Below are 23355 nucleotides of genomic sequence, written 5' to 3'. Positions count from 1 at the left end.
AGAAAGCATGGACTGCTGGTAGTGGAAGAAGTAGATGCTTGTAGATATGGTGCCTTGCAGTTCTAAATGGAAGTGGTCGTGGGTTTGGCAGGTTCTGTCTGAGAATCTTTTGTGAATTTCTGCAGCTTAGAGGGAACATTGCTTGAGTACTAAACAGTAAAAGTAGAAAACAAAGACAGGAGTTAAGTGATTTCACAAATGACAGATCAGATCAGAATTCTGCAGTTCTAGCACATCCAGTCATGAATAGAAGGGAACAATTAAATAACTCACTGGAGGCGAAAATCCCACAAACATCTCCAGTCTCAATAATGGGAGATTCCACATTAGTGCAAAAGAGAAGGCTGAAGCATTGCAAGTGTCTTTGGTTACAAATGCCGAGTGGATGATATGGCTTGACCTCCAGTCTTCAGCTAATTCAATTCACTCCTCATGTCAATAATTAGCTGACATTGGTGGATACAGCAAAGGCTTAGGGCTCTGAGAACATTATGGCTCTTGCACAAAAATTTCCTTACTTAAAGCATGTTTTAACCACATTTAATGTTCTAATGGTATCTTTGCATTTCTAGTGTAGTTTGTAACTTGCCTGAATAGACAGTCTTTACTTTTGATTTATTTGATTGCTGCACATGTAACAAGAACCATTTCATAATTGTGCAAGCTCAGTATGATATTTTTAAATGCATCGCCACTTTGATTCACTCTCTCTTGATCTTCATGCTTCATGCTGCTTATCTCTTTTGTGGTCTTCTTTGCTTCCCACTCTGTGCCTCTCTGTACAGCCCTTGCAGGAGCCCCCGAGCAGGATGGAGTGAATGAGGCAGGAATTAGAATGGCAAGTGAGAGGAGTGATTGAGTTGGGGGAAGAAAATGGTGAGAAGAGTAGAGGGAGTTTTGGGGGAGGGAGTGAGAAGGGCAATGAGTGAGACAAATGAGGGAGGATTGGTGAGGGGGCAGTGAGTGGGATGTCTTGAGATGGAGGCCATCAGAAGGGCAGTGAGTGGGTAGTAGGGAGTAATAAGCGGTAAGTGGCATAGGTTCTCAAAATGGTGTGTTTCTTTAAGCTTAAGGGAAATGCTCAAAGCATGGAAAATCTTTTTAGTTTCATTTTGACAGGTCATAGAGTCACAGAGGTCTACAGCATGGAAACAGGACTTTCGGCCCAACTTGCCCATGCACAAATTAGTCCCATTTGTATATGTTTGGCCCATATCCCTCCATACTTATCCAGTCTATGTATCTGTCTAAATGTTTCTTAATGATGAAATTGTCACTTCCACCATACCTCTGACAGCCCATTCCAAACACTCATCACTCTCTGTGTGTATAAATTTCCCCTCTGGACTCTTTTGTATCTCTCCCTTTTCACCTTAAACCTTTGCCCTTTAACTTCACATTCCCCTAATATGGGGAAAAGTTTGGATATCTTCTTTCATCTATGCCTTTCATGATTTTATAGATCTCTGTAAGGTCACCCTTCAGTCTTCTACGGTGCAGGAGAAAAATCTCAGCCTATCTAATCTCCCCTTGTAGCTTAAACCTTCCAGTCCAGCCCAGGTAGCATCCTAGTGAATCTTTTCTGCACTGTTTCTAGTTTAATAGTATCTTTTCTATAGACCAGAACTTCACGCAGTACTCCAAATGTGGTCTCACCAACATCTTGTACAGCTGCAACAAGACATCCCGACTCCGATATTCAGTGCTCTGACTGATGAAAGCAAACATACTGAAAGCCTTCTTCACCGCCCTGTCTGCTTGTACCCTAGGACTCTTTGTTCAATTCCCAGGGCCCTACCATTGTGTAAATCCTGCCTTGGTTTGACCCTCAGAATGCAATACCTTGCATTTATCTAAATTAAACTCCATCTATTATTCTTCTAGTTGATCAAGATCTCACTGCATTCCCAGATATCCTTCTTCATCGATCACTATACCACCAATTTTGGTGTCATCTATCTTGGTGTTGCAGAAGTCCTAGGTGAAGCTGTATGTGCAAAACACTTGTTCCCAGAGAAGGGTGATAATGTAGAACTATTAAGGAAGAGCTTATCTCAGTATTTGGAGTTTAGTTTTAAAGTGCCAGATCAGAAGTAAAATCAGAAATTGCTGGACAAAGTCTGCAGACCTGGCAACGTCTGTGTAGAGAAAGCACAGTTAAGATTTCATGTCCACTGACACTTTTTCAGAACTGATTGTAGCTCAGAAAATGTCAGTATATATGCCGGACAAGGGGTGGGGGAGGGGGAAGGAGTAAACAATAGATGGAGATACAGCGCCGAGAGAGAGGACAACAGTTGGGCACATAAAAGAATGGGTAAAGGTAAGCCTGGGGGAATCAATAGCTGCTAGTGAGGATCATTGATGGCTGACAATGGGTTGTTAGTGGTAGCAGCCCATATTATGAGAAGGCCTGGTGTGTGAGGTTGGGATATAGACATGGACAAGGATGCTCAGGCCATAAAATTGTCAAACTCAATATTGAGTCCAAAAAAGGTCCCCAAGTGAAAAATCAGGGTCTTCCACCTCATGCTGTGCTTTGCTGGAGCAATCTAGCAGGCTAGACACAGAGATGTTAGCCAAGGAACATGGTGATGCGTTTATATTAGAAGTGTTTTCAGAAGCCAGACACTTAATTGTTTGATTAAACCCTGAAGGGTTTACTTGAAGCTGAGAAGGTTTTATGCTCAGTTGTATTAAGGCTGAAAGAAGAGGCTAATAGATTCTCAAAATGGGGAATTGAAGCCACAGTAGAAGTAAACCCTATAGATGTGATAGAGAAAGGAATTCTCCCTGGTGTTGGTTCTGTAAATGAGTGTTGTTATGATTAATGGATTATATTTTTGTTTTTGATTGTTGGAAAAACTCATTTGGTTCACTAATGTCCTTTAGGGAAGGAAACTGCCATCCTCACCTATCTAGCCTACATTTGAGTTCAGACCGACAGCAATGTGGTTGCATCTTAATTACCCTCTAGGGTGGTCAATAATTGTTGGTCTAGCCAGCGATGCCCTCGTTCTGTGAATGAATGAAAAAACGTCTATCCTTGTGTGGTCTATCTACATGTGACTCCAGACGCACAGCAATGTGGTTAACTGCCCTCTAAGCAATTATTGTTGGTGATAAATGCTGGTCTAGTCAGCCACACCCTCATCCCACAAATGAATTTTAAAAATTGGAATTGTACTGGACTGTTCCAATACTTCTATTTACCACCCTGTCATCATCATCTTTAAGTAAACTTCAGCACTTCCTACACTTTGCTGTCCTTATACCAACACATACAGTGTGCGAGGCCCAGTACTTGGTGGCCAAACTGGCTCCAAGGTCAAGCAACTCCTTGATCCTAGTGTATGAACGTCTCACTGACCTCAGTCATCCCTGTCTCTGCAATGTGCTCCACCATGCAAACTCAAAGATCCCCCTGTCATTTCTGATTTGTGGCACATCTCTGATTTTAGCCACTCCACTTTGGGCAGGCATCCAGACCACATTTGCAAAGGTCCAAAACTCTGGAATTCCCTCTGTAAGACTCTTCAAACTTTCCTTTTAAGACACTCTTTAAAAACTATAGCCTGTATTTTCTTATGGCCAATCACTCAGCATGCCAAGTTGTGCATAACGACCTTGTGGAAGCACTTTCGTAGCAACCTCTGAAGGAATTTCCTGAGGAAGTTCAGTATTCCACTGAGCAATTCCCTCATGCTTGGAGCACTCTGAAAGCTTCCATTTAAATCAAAGAATTCAGAAGATTGCAATGAAATGAAGCAAAATAGTTACTTCGGAAAAGTTAAATTGTCGCATACATGGTCTAATTCAGAGTAATGATTAAATTGGAATCTGAATTCAATAAAAATCTGGAATTAAGAGTCAAATAATGAACGTTGTCAATTGTTGAAAAAATACCATCTGGTTCACTAATGTCCTTTAGGGAGGGAAACTGCCATCTTTGCTTAGTCTGGCTTATGTGTGACTCCAGACCCACAGCAAGTTGACTTTTAACTGCCCACTGGGAAATTGGGGAAGGTCTAATCAGCGATGCTCTCATCTCATGAATGAATAAAAAAGAAAGTTATAGGAGGTGCGCAATAAATGAGATTAAAAGCACAAGTAACAGAAGAGTGGCCAGGGGATGCAGAGTGGGACTTACTCAGCTGGTGGGATCTGGATGTGTCTGCATCTCCCAAGGAGCAGTCCCTTCTTCTGCTGCAAGGCCAAGCATTCTCTCCTTGTTGGGGCTGAGGAATCTAATGTCAGGCAACCTCTACCCCTGTGCCCTTTGTCTATCCTGTTATGGGCTGTCTTCTCTTCTCAGGAGAGAAAGTAAGAGGAATGAGTGAGATGATAGTGAGTGGCATGGCTGTTGTGCTGAGGTGTTTTGAAGGACTGAAGTGGCTGTGGGAAGGCATACAGAGTTAGTACTGTGAGTGTTTGGGGTGGGAAAAACAAGAGCAAGTGAGGGAACGTGTTGCAGTGCAATCAGGAGAGTGACAGAGCATGAGCCTTGGTGGGAAATGGGTGCATTTCCAGAGACAGAGTGAGTGGGAGGTGGTTGAGAGAAAAGTTTGGGGAAGGTGAGCACTCATGTTGCTGTCAGATAGTGGAGATGGTATTGACATTCTTCCTGCCTGTTCCTCTGCATCCGGAAAGAATGCTAATATGGGTGACAATCTCAGACTAGGCTGACAGGATCTCCTGTGCTTGTCCTTTAGTAAGAGGTTACCTCTCCCTTGCACGACCCCATCTCCCGGGAGCTCCAGGTCCCTGTCAAAGAAACACAATACCATATTCTCTTTGGAGGTAGCAAGAACTGCAGATGCTGGAGTCAGAGTCAATACAGTGTGGAACTGGAGGAACACAGCAGGTTAGGCAGCATCAGAGGAGCGGGAGTGTCAATATTTCGAGCCTATACCCTTCATTAGGAGTCATTCGAGTCCTGATGAAGGGTCTAGGCCCGAAATGTTGATTCTCCTGCTCCTCTGATGCTGCCTGGCCTGCTGTGTTCTTCCAGGTCCCATTGTATTGACCCACCTTCTCTTCCTTTGTCATGTTGAGACTCTGTGTTTGACCAAGCAGGGCAGCATTTAAATCTCGATGCACAGCGAACCTTATAGATCTCAAGGGCTCCAGGAATGCCAGACTTCCAGTGGATGTCTGCGAGGTGGCAGGTTGTTGTGGACAATGGTGCGTGCTAAGATGGGGCAGAAATCGGCTGAGAGCATTGCCATAAGGTGTTGCAACAAACTCGCTAGGCCTCATGGCGAGATTTCCCCCGGCACAAACTGTACTTCCCTGAAGAAACACAAGGGTCAGCCCACAATTTTTTTTTGTATGCTACTTTTTGCTCTCCCCTCCTAGATTTTTAAAAGTTTATTTGAACACTTTTATCTCCTAGTTACAAAATACTGACAACCGGGAACCAAAGTTTCTGTTTGACCAAAGGTCAAGAGGCGTCCAATTGGACATTGAAGAGTCTGTTAGCTTTCTGATTGACTGCTTGTATGATATGGAACCAGCAAGGAGGGGGTGGGGCAAGTTAAGGTCATGTGATGACATCTGGAAATTGACCAACTGGAGATGGTGACCTGAGTGCTCACCTTCCCCCTCACAGTGGGCTTGATTTGTTGATATGTGAATCAGTTTGGATATTCATTCTTATTGCTAGACAATTGTAAAAAAAATGAACATGGAGTTACTGAGTGTTGCTCCAGAAGGGTGGAGAGGTGTGTGTTTATCTATACATGTGGTCGTTTTTTCCTCAGAAAGAGGAGACGTTCACCCTCGCAGTGGATGTTGGATGTAGGTCAGGTCAGAGCACCAGGGGCTTGGCTCCTCACTTTGAAAAAGTGGTTGGAATTGATATGAGTGAAGCCCAGGTTGAAGAGGCCAAGAAGATGGATAGATCTGATAATGTATTTTACAGGTAACCATAATCATCTCAAGTTTTATCATTGAAACTACAACAACTAAAAGTACAGTCTTGTCCATTTTGTTGAGAGAGGTTCATTTTAATTTTGAAAGATTGATTACATTCAGAGGGATCTAGCCTGATAAAGTTCATAGCCATGGGATTTCTTAATGCATTTTAATAAACCTAAATCGTCTTATTGGATTGCCTTTATGAGGAAAGTCTGGATGGGCTATGCCCGTATCCTCTGGAGTTCAGAAGAGTCAGAGATGACTGAATTGAAACATATAAGATCCTGAAGGGACTTGACTGAGTGGATGTTGAAAGAATGTTTCATTTTATGAAAACATCAAGAGCTAAAGGTCATAGTTTAAAAATAAGGGGATGTCCATTAAAGTAGATGATGAAACGTTTTTTTTCTCTGAGTGTTGAGTCTTTGGAATTTACTTCCTCAAAAGTCAGTGGATGTGGAATCTTCAAATATTTTTAAGGCGAAGGAAGAGAGATTCCTGATTACTAGGGGGATAAAAGATTATCAGGGGTATGCAGGAATGTAGCAGTGAGGCTAAAATCAGATCAGCTATGATCTTATTGAATGTAGAGCAGTTTTGAAGGGCCCTGTGGTCTACTCTTGTTTCTTGCTTGTATGTAAATGTAAGGTAATAGGAAAGGTGAATACTAGATACAGATATGCCAAGATATCATTAGCACTGATGAAAAAGGATTGGTCATGGGCTCATAGTATCTATTCAGAATGGTACAATTATCAGCAGTCCAGTACCATTCTTCATATTGAGGTAATTTGATTATAAATTCAACAGTAATCCCCTATAATTTATAGATATAGCCTCCATCGGAACATGAACAATGGTGGAGTGGACAAAACTCACTGGGCTTTTATTTAGTAATTCACCAGATGTGGGTGTTGCTGGCTATGTCCATCTATCTCGCACAACTGCAAAGCCTTGTCCATCACGATATACACACTTACTGCCCATCCAAATCCATGTGATCTGGAAGAGGTGAAATAGCAGATAAACTCACACCAAATGGTGGAAAATCAAAGAACTTCCTTTGTCTTTCATCTGGTTGGAGGAAATTGTGCTGACTCTTCAAGTGAAGGCTTAGTGAGCCACACACTAAACAGACAGTGGCAAAGCCTCCCGTGAGACCTAGCCTAAAATGGAGATCTTACAGATGGAGATCCTACCAATCAGAGGCTTTTGTGCTCAGCACCACAGAGGAGCCTGTGGCTGCTGGCAGAAAAGCATCCCTGGAGTCCCAGAATCGTTGGAGGTTTTGGCACTGAGATAGCTGATTTGTGTGGTTTAGATGAGGGAATTCTCTGGTGATCAAGGTGAGGTGGGGGCAAGAGGGTCAAAAGCAAAGGCAGGCAGTGACTCCCATTGGGCAAGACCCTGCTCTTGTTCAGTTCACAATCGGCAATATCCTTTGATGATAAGCTGCCTGCACATTGCTTTTTGTATGTCAAACTCCAGTTAGTCTCCCAAAATACTGCTGCTCTATGGACTTTTCTGCAGGACTTCTTATGTATAGCTTGATCTCTGCCCATATTTTCACAAGAATATATTAGAGTTTTTTTCAGTAATAGCTTTTACTGTATAATTTTATTGTATAACACCAACATTACAGATAGTGCGGATATCAATCTGGACATGTTGCTTGGTGAGAGGCCTGCCTGCAGCCGGATTAATCCCCGAGGAGGTTGGCTGAGGCCCTTAACTGGCCACCTCAAATGGCAGTAGGGTGAGAAGGTCAGCCAGAAGAGGGAAGACTGCAGGGTTTAAATATACCACTGGCTTACCTAATATAAGTGCTCTTTCTGTCCCCAAATCCACCATCTCCTCTGGGAGAAGAGGATATCTGGGCACAGAGGTTTTAGCTATCAGAAAACACTAGAGCAAGAGGAAATGATTACCTTTTAAACAAAGATGGTTAGAAGGAAAACTGATCGAAGTGCTTGAAATTACAAAGGAGGCAGTAAGTTAGACAATTAACTATCTTTATTGGTCCATGAGTCGACAATTTGTTCATTCAATTGAAAATCATTTGAAGGAAAATAAATTAAGATTTAAACACAGTAATTAGGTCATGGAAAGCATAAAGAAATTGGGTTTGTTTTTGACCAGAGGAAAGCCATAGGGTGACCTAAAATTATAAAATGGTTTGGTCAGAGTGGATAAAGAGAGAATATTCCTTTTGGTAAGGGAGAGCATCAAATAAGATAATCACTAAGAAATCCATTTGGGAATTCCAGAAGAAATGTCTTTTTTTTTCTTACTATCCAAAAGTGTTAGCACTCACAACTGATGAAAGAGGTATAAAACAAACAAGTCACTGTTTTTTTTCTTCTGTTAGCTGCCAGTAGATCACCTGTGTTAACAATTGAGTATTTTATGTGCATTAGAGCAATTCCATCTATGAAAGATGAACGAGAAGGAGAGACAGCTAAATCAAAATAGTTTGGAATGGGAGATTAAGCACTATAGACAATAGACAATAGGTGCTGGAGTAGGCCATTCAGCCCTTCGAGCCAGCACCACCATTGTTTATGATCATGGCTGATCATTCACAATCAGTATCCTGTTCCTGCCTTATCCCCATAACCCTTGATTCCACTATCTTTAAGAGCTCTATCTACCTCTTTCTTGAAAGCATCCAGAGAGTTGGCCTCCACTGCCTTCCGGGGCAGAGCATTCCATATATCCACTCTCTGGGTGAAGAAGTTTTTCCTCGACTCTGTTCTAAATGGCCTACCCCTTATTTTTAAACTGTGTCCTCTGGTCCTGGACTCACCCATCAGCGGAAACATGCTTCCTGCCTCCAGAGTGTCCAATCCCTTAATAATCTTATACGCCTCAATCAGATCCCCTCTCATCCTTCTAAACTCAAGTGTATACAAGCCCAGTCCTCCAATCTTTCAACATATGATCGTCCCGCCATTCCGGGAATTGACCTCGTGAACCTATGCTGCACTTCCTCAATAGCAAGAATGTCCTTCCTCAAATCTGGAGACCAAGACTGCACACAATACTCCAGGTGCTGTCTCACCAGGGCCCTGTACAGCTGCAGAAGGACCACTTTGCTCTGATACTCAATTCCTCTTGTTACGAAGGCCAGCATGCTATTAGCTTTCTTCACTGCCTGCTGTACCTGCCTGCTTGCTTTCATCGACTGATGTACAAGAACACCTAGATCTCGTCGTATTTCCCCTTTACCTAACCTGACTCCATTTAAATAGTAATCTGTCTTCCTGTTCTTGCCACCAAAGTGTATAATCACACATTTATCCACATTAAACTGCATCTGCCATGCATCCATCCACTCACCTAGCCTGTCCAAGTCACCCTGTATTCTCATAACATCCTCCTCACATTTTGCACTGCCACCCAACTATACTCCCTATGTGCCCGCCTCTCTCTAAAGGCATTGAGAATATTGGTGGGAAAGGTCAAGTCACTATAGTCCCACTTTGTCATCAGCGATAGACAACTGGAGTTGGTTTAACCTTAGGGTCACCACTCCTCAGTTAGGGGGAAAATGTTCAGAAGGAAGTCCTCCATGGATTCTTCAGCTGATACAGGAATTGAATCAACACTGTTGACGTCACTGTGCAAACCATTCATCCTGTTGACTGAGCTAACCAACCCCTAAAGAAGTGACTTGACTCAGTGTGGTGAGAATGTGAGATTCACTAATGCCGGGACTAATTGAAATGAATGGTATTGATGCATATACCTAGACAAACATTTGAGCCATTAGGAAACAGAGTTAAAATGGTAGATTCAGATGTAAGAAGATGGAAGGACCCTCAAGCAGGGCAAGAAGACTTGACCCGAATGGCCTGTTTCTCTGACGTATCCTATCTTAAAATAAAGAATGGTGAGTTCAGAATCCTTAGTTCCTTTTTTTATTTGAAGTGAGTTAATATTTGCTGTGGGAGGAAAAAGCCCAAAATTATTGGGAGCACAGGAGTGAGACTATTTGGAGGGCGCTTTAGAGTCAGCACAGTCACAATGGGCTGAACTGCTTCTGTCTGTGCCATTAAATTCTATACAGATAATTCTACATGGGTTTGGACTGACAGAACTTCCTATCCTCTGTTTGCCTTTATCACAAATGAATTAACTCCTGAGAAGTGAGATTTACCTGAAATATCATTAAACATCTACAGTGAGATTGAAGCTGTTGTATTCCTGTGTTTCTTGATTCACTTCACAGACAGGGCCAGGCGGAGGAGCTGGATTTCAAGGATGGCTCTGTTGGCCTGATAACCGTGGGAGCAGCAGCACAATGGTTTGATATGGAGAAGTTCATGAAGGAAGTTGACAGAGTTTTAAAACCCAAAGGCTGCCTGGGTGTGTATTGCTATAAAGTTCCCTGTATACTGAATTTTGATGACCGTTCTGAAGCCCTGGCCCAGATTATCCAAGACGTAAGTATTCGGGGAGAAAAAAAAGACTTGCCTTCATGTAGCAACTTTCACATCCCAAAACACCAAAGCCAAAGAATTGTAGTTGCCATTGTAATATGGCAGCCAATTTGTACACAGCAAGCTCCCACAAATAACACTCTGGTATTGAGCAAATAATCTCTTTTGGTGCTGCTTCAGGAATAAATATTGACCAGACCACTAAGAGGGAGTCACAAGCTCATCTTCAAGGGAAATTCCTCAGTCAGCCCCAGTTTTTCACACAATGTCCCATTATCCTGGCAGCTTATTTCCAAATTTCTCAACGGTTCCAGTTTTTAAATTCCCTGAGGTCCCTGTCCTTTGTCCTGACTCACATAAAATATTTATTGTTTCTCCCACCCATAGAGCACAGCACAAGGTGCTTTGTATAATCTGAGATTCAGAATTATGGAGGGGGCAGTGAAAAATGAGTAAATACTTCCTGGTTACATTCCCTTGACTTTGCAAGAACATTTTAGCAGCCTTTCCTTTCAAAGGGGACTGAGATGAGGGACTATACTCTCTCAAATGGTGGGTGTATAAGTCCATAAGACGTAGGAGAAGATATAGTCCAATCAGTCCATTAATGTGGCTGTGGTATTCAATGAGATTGTGGCTGAACTATGGTTGATGTTTAGTGGCTAGAGGCATCTTCAGCCACTCAGCCTTGAGGGATAAGCTCAGGATCTTCCTCAGCCACATGGCCAGTGACTTGACTCTGGAACCACATCAAATACAGGGAAGAGGAGGGGAGGATGTGGGTCAGAAGGGAGGAACACGGGGGAAGGGAATGAGTTGTAGGAGATACTGAGGGTAATTTTATCCACATGGTCACCATGAGCAGCCGGAAGGGGAATCAGTCTCTGGTTGGTGTCTGAAGATTGGCTCTGGATAACTCAGCTGCAAGTTGCACTTAATGAAGGAGTCAGATGCCACTCTGCGGCAGACTGGTAATGGTAATGGACAAGTTTGATTGAGCCATGCCAAGTTCAGCCAAGCTTCTTTTGGAAAGGTCCTGTACTATCCTCCTGGGTGCTTTTGGTGCAAAGACAAAGCCAGATGCATAAGTACAGTTATTAATTTAAGATCCATCTTCTAGCTGAAAGTGACTATTGTTAAAATCTAATGTGCAAATGAAAATGAAGAGACTTCTAATTGGAGATTATTGTTAGTCTTGTCACTGTGTAGTGTTATGGATCAGACTAAAACCTCTCAAAACGTGTCAAGGAGATAGTCAGACACTAACCTTTATCTTATTTAAGGGCAAGTGTAAGGTGCTGTTTTCCAGATGTGATTTGATTTGTCAGTTAAAATACAAACAAAATGAGAAGAATTGACATAACTTTAACTCTTAAATAATGTTTTTTTTGTTAAGTCTTTTAACTACTGCTCATCAACTGTTCCAATATAGCAACATCCCATAAATACACAGGCAAATTCAGCAAAACATTTTACATAGAGGGTGAATGAACTTCCTGAGGAAGTGCTGGATGTGGGTATGATTACAATGTTTAAAAGACAATCGGAATGGATACACGAATAGGAAAGATTTGGAGGGCTATGGGCCAGGAGCAGGCAAGTGGGATTAGTTTACTTTGGGATTAAGTTCAGCATGGATTAGTTGGACCAAAGGGTCTGTTTTCGTCCAGTATTACTCTATGCCAACAGAACAAATTGCTCTTAAAGGCACATTTTGTCACAATTATACAATTAAGAATTAGTTAGAAGAATTCCCATCAATGAGTTTCTGATATGGTCTAACTGGGGGACAATTTAATAACTAACTAAACCAGGTGATCTTGACCAATCTGACTTAAGACATGGGATAAATGGCAGTGATTCCAACATTGGATTCATGTCCCCAAGAGGATGCAAGCTTGAGGGACGCTGTGAGACATGATATTGTTACTTTAGAAGATTTATGCAATTCTCAAAAAGTAACAAGGGACAATGATGGAGTTTTCTGCTGCTTGTATGGGTGAAATCAGGCACACATTTCACTTTTAACCCTCAAAATGATATTTCCTGACCAAGGAGAATCAAATTCTACTGAGGCTGTACTGTGGTCAGCATCAGCCTTGGTACAAAATGCTAATTAAGATAAATGGATCCAATGCTAAATGGCACATTTTCAAGGAAGCCTATCACTATGTCCAGTTCACATCTCTGCTCATGTCTATCTCCCTCCACGATCTCACTCCTCTCTATTCTCTGTAATCTTCTCATCTACACGTCTCTGAGATCCCTGCTCTCTGGGAGCATTCCCAATTCTCACCAATTCGTCAAACCTTCAGCTGGCAAGTCTTAAGCATGGAATTCCCTCTTTAGACCTCTCTGCTTCATTTTGTCTCACTCTCCTCCATTAAGATATCCTTAAATGTGCTTTTGCTCACCTGCCTGATTATGTACAAGAGGCAGGGACTTTCTTATACACAGGAAATAATTACAAGTTTAAAGCTCTATCATGAACAGAGTCTAACTTGTTCATCACACTGGATGTCAAGGATAAATGGATGTTGATTGATTTGATGCCATGCATGGTGTGACAGTTTATGCACTCTGTTGATATTCACCAATCATGTATACAGACTGTTCGGCCATGTAAGCATTTGCATGTTACCTGCTTGCAGAGATGGTAACACAGCTCTGAATATTTGATGTGCCTCAGTGCAAGGTATATGATGCCCCCACAGAAAGTCATGTTACACCAAGGTTTACTGCAGAACAGAAAAATTACCTCCCTTGTAATTTCCCCAAGGACTTCTCCAGCTCACAATTCAATTTAGTGTCTGCAGCTTGGCCTCAGTGATAAACTGACAGATATTAAAGGGGTACCTTCACTCCGTCACTTAATTTGAAATGACAAATCTTCTGAATAATTTGTCCTCACAGTCCCCAAATCCTTGGAAAATCCTGCCCTTTTTTTTCCTGTAAGCCACAATCTGTAACCTTTAGCCTTGACCTTTCAAGAGGATCACTTTTCTTTCCAAACAGGGCTGATTTCCTTTATATGGAGAGCAGCCTGCATAGAGACAGGGTTTCCCTCCACATTCCTCCATGCCATTTGTTAACAAAAGTATCTGTGTTAACAATAGTTAATTCGTAAAAGTGAAGAGCTTAATAAGCTTAAATGTGTGCCTGATCACCAGTTCAGTTTTCTGCCTGTCTCTCAACCAGCTCAAATTTTTTGAAAAAACAAATGTCATTTCACGAGATAGGGGAAGGTTCATGCTCTGAATCAAGCAAAGACAAACACACATAGTGAGCATCATGTTCCAGCGTTACCATGGGTATGCCTAGTTTTGCAATGATGACAGTGCAGTCCAATGGAAGCTGCTGTTGCAGCAGCTGCATCCTGGTTTTCAATGAGGGAATTCTTTCAGATGAGAATTGAATCTGAGCATGTTTGAATATGCAGTTAGCGCAATTTAATTTAGACCTTTCATCTTTCTTTCCATTGTATGTTCTATTTACAGATATTCATTGAACTCAAACCCTATGAGACCATGGCAACAAAAAGGGTCTGGCATGATTACAGTGTGATGTGTTTGATGCTATCACTTTCCATGACAAAGAGGTAAAAGTATAATGCGCTGTTAATACCAATCTTCAGGATAAAAATGGAATCATATGTTTGCTGAGATGATGAGAGATTTCTTCACCCAGAGAATGGTGAGCCTACAGAATTCTCTGCCACAGAAAGCAGTTGAGGTCAAAACATTTAATGTTTTCAACAAGGAACTGGATATAATCTTTAGAGCTAAAGGAATCAAAGGATATGGGGAGAAAGTGGGAACAGATTACTGAGATAGATGATAAGGCATGATCATATTGAATGGCAGAGCAGGCTTGAAGGGCTGATTGACCTACTCTTATTTTCTATGTTTTTATTTTTCTTCTTTTCTGCACTGGATCCTGTTAAGATCAGTAATTACTCTATTTCACATTAACAATGAATCATACCCCTGGTACCAATCACCAAATTAGTGGGACCAGAACCAGCATAGATGGATTACAACTCAGAAGGATGCCATTCAGCCCATCATGTCTGTGTTAACTCCTGCAACCGCAAATCCATCAATCCCACTCCATTGCTATTTCCCATGGTCTGGCACTTCCTCACTTAACCTTTAGGTATTTGTCTGATTCACATTGAAAGCAGTCAGTTCTGCCAGTGTTGGAATATTGGAATAAGGTAAAAAGTGTTCCCGCTCTGAGATGGTACACAACTGGAGAGATTTGGAGGCTGATTCTTTACAAACATAAATGGTTGGCAGATAACTGTTAAGGCATCAGGGGCTGGAGGTGCATGATGAGGTCCCAGCTAAAGATACCCTCAGGATGTGTGGGAGGTATTGTCCTGAGAATCTACGATCCTCAGTGCCATTTCCTTCAAATGAGTGAGACACAGTATTACCACAGACTGAGGATGTCCCGGGATATTCTCTCAGGAATATAGTGACTGCTGGAACAGGACCTGAGAGATGAAGAAATGGATGGTCAGTCTATTCCCATCATTGTCAAGCTGATAGTTATGCTCAAATTTGCACAACCAGCTCCTTCCAAGGATCCCCTGGGGACCTGTGTGGGATCTCACAATCCTCAACCCACTCCAGGTAGAATTGTATTTATTCTGTATTTCTGGAGTGCATTTACAATTTGCATGAGGGTCGAAGGCAATATAAGATTGTGCTTGGTGCTGTGAGATGCAACCTCAGTCTGGTAATCCAGGGGATACCCATCTCTGCTCTCCCTTTCCCACAGCTACTGCCAACACCTCCAACCCTTTCCCACCCTGACCCTCCACATTCCTTCCTTTCTGGCACTCCCTGTCAATTCCATCAAAACTGAGCTTTCACGCATTCTCACTCACTACTTTCAATTGCAGTTTCATCTTCCAATATGACCCCCTCAACTCCAGCCCTACAGCTTAGTCACACCAACAGTTGTACTCCCCTGTATACCCCTGCGCCCCCACCCCCACTAAGGTCACTGCGATTTATGACCTTTTCGTGACCCTCACCCCTGCAGCTATGTCCTCCAATGTACGATCATCTCCCCACCTTACCTGTCGAGTTGCCCCCCTCCTTCACAGTTATTAACCCCTCTCTACCCTAGCACGATTCTTCAATCCCCACACTTTATTTCCCCAACATCTCTATTGTAGCAGGGTCCCCTGAGATCCACCCCATTGTGCTAACTGCCAGTACTGACCAACTTGGACAGACAATCCCAATTCATAAGTGACTGAACCCCTGATTATTCCCTGTGCAGCTCCTGACTGACATATTCATTGCATTGATTTTGCAGAACTCAGTGTGATCTGTTCCTAGATTGTAGAGCCTCAACCCTGCACAACACAAGTGGCCAACTCACTGTGCCCTAGTCCCTGGACTGATATCAGACTTTACTTAGTATATCAGCATCCTTTGACAGAAGGCTGTTTCCCTTACTGTGACTGAGGACTACTCCTGTTAGAGTTTCATACATGGCCATTTGGTTGACGCACATGCAGTGTACTTGTCACATACACTGCTGTCACAAGCTGCACGTATAACAGGTGTTCAATGAACATAATACTAAGGGAAGAAGTAGAAAGTGTGAAAAGAGAAAAGAGCAGGGAAAAGTTTTCGAGAAGATTTGTAGCTTGGGTTGTGGATGAAACTGCCAAAAAATGAAGCCAGAGGGATACAACGCACCCCACGTCTACAGACTCTCCAAAGTACACAAACTTGGAGTCCCCCTAAGACCATTGTCTCACTATCAGGCACACCAACATATAGACTTGCCAAAAAACACCAAGAGACATGTCTGATTCTCACTTGTCTCTCTACACATGGACAACAAGGGACACAAATTCAACTGGGACAACACATCCATAATTGCTCAAGCCAAACAGAGACATGCCAGGGAATTCTAGGAGGCCTGGTATTCTAATCAGAACTCCATCAACAAACCCATTGAATTAGACCCTGTGTACTAACCACTGACAAACGGTACCACTTCTGGTTCTAAGTCCTTCAACAAACTGAGGCATATAAATAACAAGCGGGACAGAACACTGACGTTTCACCAGAGGCGCACTGACCATGTTACCTAGCAGGGTGACAAAACATTTGCAATTAAACCCACCGGCTCAGCAAGTATGTTCCCAACCGCAGTGAGAGGATTCTGTCTGAACACAGCACCAAGAAGGAGGCAGCAGTGATCAGTGGGAAGTGGTTTCACTATGAACACAGCATGGAGAGGGGAGGCAGCAAGTTTAAAAGTGCAGTGAGGGGGAATAGTTTCATTCTGAAAACAGCACTAAAAGAGTAACAGACAAATTTAAAAAGAGCATGGTAACTAGGGAGTGGCTTCATTCTGAATACAACACCAAGATTTGCCAAGTGTGAAAAAAAATCCAAGTGTCGTCATAGGAAATCTGTAAGTTTATTAGTTGGTGGGAAGTTGATGTCAGGAACAAGTCTGAATTCCTTAAAACTTAAAAAAAAATCATTTATAAAAGAAGAGCAGTTATTTGGATTTCAGGAATGCTGTAAAGATGAGGTAAAATTAAATCATGTCAGAGTAAAACAAAATAATAACATAAAACAATAGGAAAATAAAGTTGTCACTAGAAACCTTTCACTGTGAGTTGATACTTTAAGGATAACAAATAGTTTTCAGAATTACGGAATGGTACTTCTGCAAGGAAAAATGGAGTGTATGTCCTGTAGTATGAGTGAATTCATAGACATACCATGTCTCAAACACATCTGCAAGAAGTGTCACCAGTGCACACAAGCTTGAGGTCTGGGCTTTGAAATTTAAGCGGCAATTGGGGTCACTTTTGTGCACACACAACATAGAGGGCTACATGGATAGAATGTATAGGAAGGTGGTCCCACTGAATTTACAAATGCACAGTTGGAGAAGGGATGACTGACAAGTGGCAATCTAAGAAAACCAGGCAGGTAGTGCAGGAATCTCCTGAGTCCATCATGCTTACTAATTACTATCCCAATTTGGAAGCTAGTTAAGGCAATGGCTCATCATGCGATTGCAGTCAAAACCAAGTCCGTTACATCACGGTCATATAGGTAGGGGGTGTGGAGAACAAGAATGGATGAGTATTGCATTGTAAGAGGATCATAAGGAGCTTCTGCAGATGAAACTTAATTCCAGGATGGTGCATTGCCTCCGTGGTGCCAAGGTTAAAGATATTGTAGAGTGGCTGTGGGACACCCTTCTCATGGAGGTGGATCAGCATTGTCCACATTGTTACCAGTGAAATGGGTTGTAAAAAGATCAAAGTGCTGAAAGCAGAATTCAGGCAGCTAGAAAGGAAATTAAAAGTCAATGGTCCTAATCTCTGGATAACTGTCAGTGTTATGTGCTTGTGAGCATAAGAACAGAATCGGTCAATTGAACAAGTGGCTGGAGAACGGGTGTAGGATGGAAGGCATCAGATTTCTGAGGCATCAGGGCTATTCTGGTATGGGCATGACCTGATAGATATCACGCATGGAGGTTTGCTAGTGCTGTTGGTATTGGTTTAAACTAGATTGTCTGATATGTAAAAATTTGGCTAAGGAAAAGGTGGCTTTGTTCAAAGCAGAGTCAGGAGATGAGGGAAATTAAAGCGATGCTAAATGACTGTGTTCACTAATAAAGATACCAAAAATCTCTCAGAATTAGAAATCCAAGTGATTTAGGAAGAATGAGGAGTTGGGGGAAATTAGTATTTGTAAGGAGAGTGGGCACATCCTTGGACTGTGGGAGGAAGCCAGAGTAAACCCACACAGACACAGGGAAAATGTACAAACTCCACATGTACAGGTGCCCAATGGTAGAATTGAACCCAGGTCTCTGGTGCTGGAAGGCAGCAGTGCTAAACACTGAACCACCATGTTGCTCTGTCTATGTCACAGCATTGAAGGATGTGGCTATAGAGATGGTGCAGACTTTGTAATTGTCTTTCAACATTCCATAGATTCAGGAAGATTCTTGAAGATTGGAACCTTGCAAATGTCACCCCACCTTTTAAGAAAGGAACAAGAGAGGAAAAAGAGGGAAGCAGGAAAGTAGAGGCCAGTTGACCTTACATTAGTTGTAGGGAAATTGATAGAATTTATTAAAAAGGATCTGATGAATGAACACTTAAGACCATAAGACATAGGAGTGGAAGTAAGGCTATTCGGCCCATCAAGTCCACTCTGCCATTTAAATCACGGCTGATGGGCATTTCAACTCCACTTCCCTGCACTCTCCCCGTAGCCCTTGATTCCTTATGAGATCAAGAATTTGTTGATTTCTGCTTTGAAGGCATCCAACGTCCCGGCCTCCACTGCACTCTGCGGCAATGAATTCCACAAGCCCACCACTCTCTTGGATAAAAACAATCTGATTGGGCATCATCAGCATAGGGTTGTGAATATAAAATTGTGTTTGACAAACTTGTTGGAGTTTTTTGAGGGTGTTACTAACAAAATCAATAAATGGGAGTCAGTGTTTATATGGATTTTCTGAAAAGCTTTTGATGAGGTCCCTACAGAAAGTTCAGGGGAAAAATTAAACTGTAGAGAATAGGGAATAATGTAGTTGTGTGGATTAATGATTGGGCTAACAGACAGAGAAAACAGATTGAATAAATAGGTCATTCTCATGTTGGCAGTCTCTGACTATTGGGATGCTGCAAGAATGAATACTTGAACCCCAGCATTTCAGAATACATGCCAAAGATTTCAACAGGGGAACCAAATACAATATTTCCAAATTTGTGGATGATACAAAGCAATGCAGGAATGTGTGTTATGAGGAAAATGTGTAAAATGTTTTCAGGTGGTTTTGGACAAGCTTAGAGAGTGGGCAAGAACATGGCAGATGGAATATAATGTGGAAAAATATGAGGTTATTCACTTTTGTAGGAAAATAAACAGGCTTGCAGAGTATTTTGTTAAATGATGAGAGGGTGGAAACTGAGATGTCCTTGTCAATAAGTCACTGATGCTAACGTAGGTGTGTCAAACTGTGAGGAAGGCTAACATTCACATTTATTGTAAGAGTATGGGAATATTGAAGTCTTGCTTTAGTTGAATAGGAGCTTAGATAGATTGCAACTGGAGTATTGTGTGCAGTTTTGGTCTCCTTGTCTCGATAAGGATATTATTGCCAAAGAGAAAGTGCAGTAGAGATTAACCAGTTTGTTCTCGGAAGAGTGGGACGGTCCTATGAAAAGAGATTGGGCAAATTGAGTTTTGAAAGATGACTGGTGATCTCATTGAAACTTAAAAAGTACTGAAAGGGATAGACAGCTTAGTTGTAGGCGAGATGTTCCCCCTGGTTGAGGAGTCTAGAACCAAAGGGCACGATTTATAAAAGAAGCAGGATGTAATTTAGGATTGAGGTAAGGAGAACTTATTTTACTCAGGGTGGGGGTTGGGGAGAGGAGAGGTGAACCTGTGGAATTCTCTACCACAGAGGCCTGTGGAAACTCAGCATTTAAATAAATATATTTGAAGTGAGGTTGTTAAATCTGTGGTTATCAATGACATAAAGGGGTACATGGCTAGTGAGAGGATAAGACATTGAAGTGTTTGATTAACCATGAACATATTCAAATTGTGAAGCAGGCTCGACATGCTGAATGGTCAATTCCTGTCTCTATTTTACTAAGTTCCGAGCGTAGTTCCATTCAGCAACATTTCACTCCTTTTCCACTAACTGCTGACAACTGTGACTAGCTACCTGGCTTTGTGTCTGCACTAAAAGTCAAGGCAGAAGAAGCACTGTGAGTCTTTGAGCTCTGACTGAGGGACAGAGCACTAAAAGCCAAGGCAAATTTAGGGGTTCTGTCATTAATAGCTGGTCACAAAAGCTGCATTTGTATAACCTCTTGGTGCAAAATTGTCTGCAGCTAAAACTCCAATTACTGCCTGTTCACAGATATTTACAATGTCTGCCATGGATGTCACATTTGATTTGCTTTTGAAAAGATGTACTACTCATGCAAAAATATTGGTTTTAAAACAGTTCTTTCTCATTTCAGTTCACAGTTTTTTAAAGACACGATCCTTACAACAGATGTGCACAAACAAGTCAAAATGGATTCTATGGATAACTAACAGAATCCAAAGAAGGAAATCACATAGTAAAACATTTAAGTTGCAAGTTTGCACACCTCTCATGGTTAATTGAATGAATAGCAGATGGAGGTCTCCAGATTTTCAGATGAGGTGCTGGATAAGTTTTTGTAGAGGCAAATTTCTGCAGGTGAAAATGACATAGTCTGCCTCATAGAGCCTGTGTTGACTAAGTTGTTAAGCAAGGGTCTGTTCTTCTGGTTTTCATTGTAGACTGCCTGATTTCTGGTGGTTTCTCAGAATAACAAAGTTCATTATCTGAAATCAGTTTCGATCATGTGACTAGATTAATTCATATTTATGTTGTTCTCACAAATGTTTCACATTAAAGGCCACTGCCATACAATGGAATATAAACAGTGGCTTGTAGGAAACTGGAATCTTTGCAGTTCTTTGTTAATTGCTGAACTTGACACAATATCTAGAATGTGACAACTGATTTTGAGTTTTGGAAAAGAGCAGCCAATGAAGAGGATATGTAAATTCACAAGTGGTTTCACATTGTGAATGATTCAGGGTAGGGCATTCCACACATGGTCATTTACATTTTAAGAATACACCAAAAGCATGTTAATCCTTGGTTTGTCTAGAAATCACAAAAGGTCACCTGAGTTTTTGGCAGCCATTTTTGATGTATATTGTCTGTTTTTTTTAAGTCAACTTTTAAAGAGTCCATTTGGACATTGTATCTTGAAAGCTAAGAATTTGATATCAGTATTGAGTATGTCAACCCTTGTTAGCTTCCATTTTCAATCAAGCTTAACAGCCAATGACTTCACATTAATCCATCTTATTGGCAGTGATTAAAATGTCTTCCATTCAACTTGACAGTATCCCAGCTCCAGTTTACAAAGTTTAAGTGAGAATAATATTACAGTCTTTACACCATGGTTAAAATTAGGTTAGCAACTGCAAGCACCTCTGGTCCGAGCCCTCGATTCTTCCTCCATGTGTCTGTGTGTCACAGAACTCATCTTGTTTATAAACCACTTTCTATAATCCCAAACCACAAAACTTCACAAAACCACTCACTGAATTACAACCTTCTCCAATTTGTCCAAGTCCAGAGCTAGTAAGTACATAGAAGTACATTGCTGTTGAAATGATTATCAGTGCAGATGCAATATTAAAAAGTGACAACTTTTCCATGGCCTTGATTAATGTGTTTGAAAGTACCTCCAACCCATTCCTTATCGTGTCTCAAGTTGGACACTCTTCCCTGACTCTATAGCACATTTCCAAAGAGGATTTTTGACCCAATGCCGATAAGAGGTGGTCACCTCTGCTTTGCTATTCTGTTCCCATGGCTTCTTCTTTGATTGTCCTGTTTCTCCAATTCTTTTCTCCCACCTTCTCAGTGTCACCCCCACATGCAGGGTGCAGGTGTTCCTTGGGTTAATACATATAAATATTCTTTACATTCCATGACATATCTTTTAAATGAATACTGCTCTTAATAAGCAAACAGTAAAAACACCAGAGGTGGTAGGTGCGCTACACCTTGTGCAGGAAGTTCTATGTCAACTTACACTTTTATTCACATGTTGTGGTCTGAAGCTATGGATAGTGATGGTGGAGACTCTAAGGTTCCTTCCACTGGATGGCTGGCCAGGAACCTCTCCCACTTTAATTACTCATGTGTGTTTGAAGGATTGCTCATGCTGTTTGACCACATTTTGCATAGATCTTCATTAGCTATCGATTTCTGGAATGGGACTTCTGACATTAACAACAATTTCTTTATCTTAGAGCTGAAGACATTTATATTACATTGAAGAAACCTGTTTTGTGGTTCATTTGGATATTTGAGGTCTTCAGTTTTATACCAAACTTACCTGAGGGAGAAGATGGAAGATGCTAAGGTCTTTATCGGAAAATATTGAGCAAAGGAACAAAACTGCATGAAAGTAGCCAGTCTTTATGATGATATTAAATTGTGCCTAACACTATGAAGTTATCTAAGGCTTCTAGTGACTCCCCGAGGCTGCTTTGTAACTGGGTTTAAAAAACCGCTCAGTTAACCCTAATTCATGTTAATGACTTTGATGGTTTTCTTCAGTTTTTTCCAAATCTAGGTTACAGTCAGTTCAATTCTGGGGATTGACAGATGAATTTGATGAAATATGTAATCAGGCAAATTTTAACATGTATAACTGTATATATGAACATGCAGGAGCAACATCTACACTCCATCTTTTGGGTATGTCTCTACAAATAGCTTCAGGAGTCATTCCTCAAAATGTTTTGTTTCATCATCATTTACTGACTATTTACTGACGGGAATTGAAAGTAAATTGAAAAGGAAACCTGTAATGATTATACATAAACTGAACTCACGTAGTGAAGAATTCACCCATACTGAGTTTGAGATTGAGCGTGAATCTGTGTTGCATTCTGAATTATCTTCTCACCTTTTAAACCTTTCTTTCCTCCTTTACTTTATAGCACATGTTCATACTGGTACTCATTCCATCAGCTGCAATAACATGCATTTTAACAAGAGTCAATCCTCAAGCCTTCACCTAAACTGAAACGTCAACCAACTGAAGATAGTTACAGGGAGGAAACACTCTCTACAGGGATGTTGATTTCCTGAAGTCACAGCCTCCTGACCTTGTTCACTCTTAACTGTTCTCTGAGATGGTCTAATAAACCACCAAAGCATTAGGAATGATTAGAAAATGCTGACCTTAGCAGTGATAACCATCAAAGATTCAAAAAGCTCAGTTTATTCTGTCGTGCAAATTGTCATCCATTTGTTTTACATAGCGCAAGTTTAAAAAAAACATCCAGTTTGTTTGGAATTTGCATCCTTTAACTCTCAGGCAAGTACCAGTGCATCTAACTCT

At 41.5% G+C, this 23355-nt stretch overlaps 1 protein-coding gene across 1 annotated transcript in view; it reads left to right on the top strand.

The window, feature by feature from the left end:
* The window catches only part of LOC125453951 (uncharacterized), a 56264-nt gene extending 33462 nt beyond the window's left edge, over positions 1–22802 (top strand). Inside the window, exons 4-6 of the mRNA XM_059647643.1 lie at positions 10151–10364; positions 13859–13959; positions 22256–22802. Coding sequence (XP_059503626.1) covers positions 10151–10364; positions 13859–13959; positions 22256–22367 — 427 coding nt within the window. The 3' untranslated portion in view covers positions 22368–22802. The remainder of the gene's footprint in view (positions 1–10150; positions 10365–13858; positions 13960–22255) is intronic.
* Positions 22803–23355: the final 553 nt, after the last annotated feature.

Source organism: Stegostoma tigrinum, chromosome 7 (assembly GCF_030684315.1).
Source record: "Stegostoma tigrinum isolate sSteTig4 chromosome 7, sSteTig4.hap1, whole genome shotgun sequence".
NCBI lineage: Eukaryota > Metazoa > Chordata > Chondrichthyes > Orectolobiformes > Stegostomatidae > Stegostoma > Stegostoma tigrinum.
The sequence above is the reverse complement of the archived record's forward strand: the minus strand, read 5'-3'. Positions and strand labels throughout refer to the sequence as shown.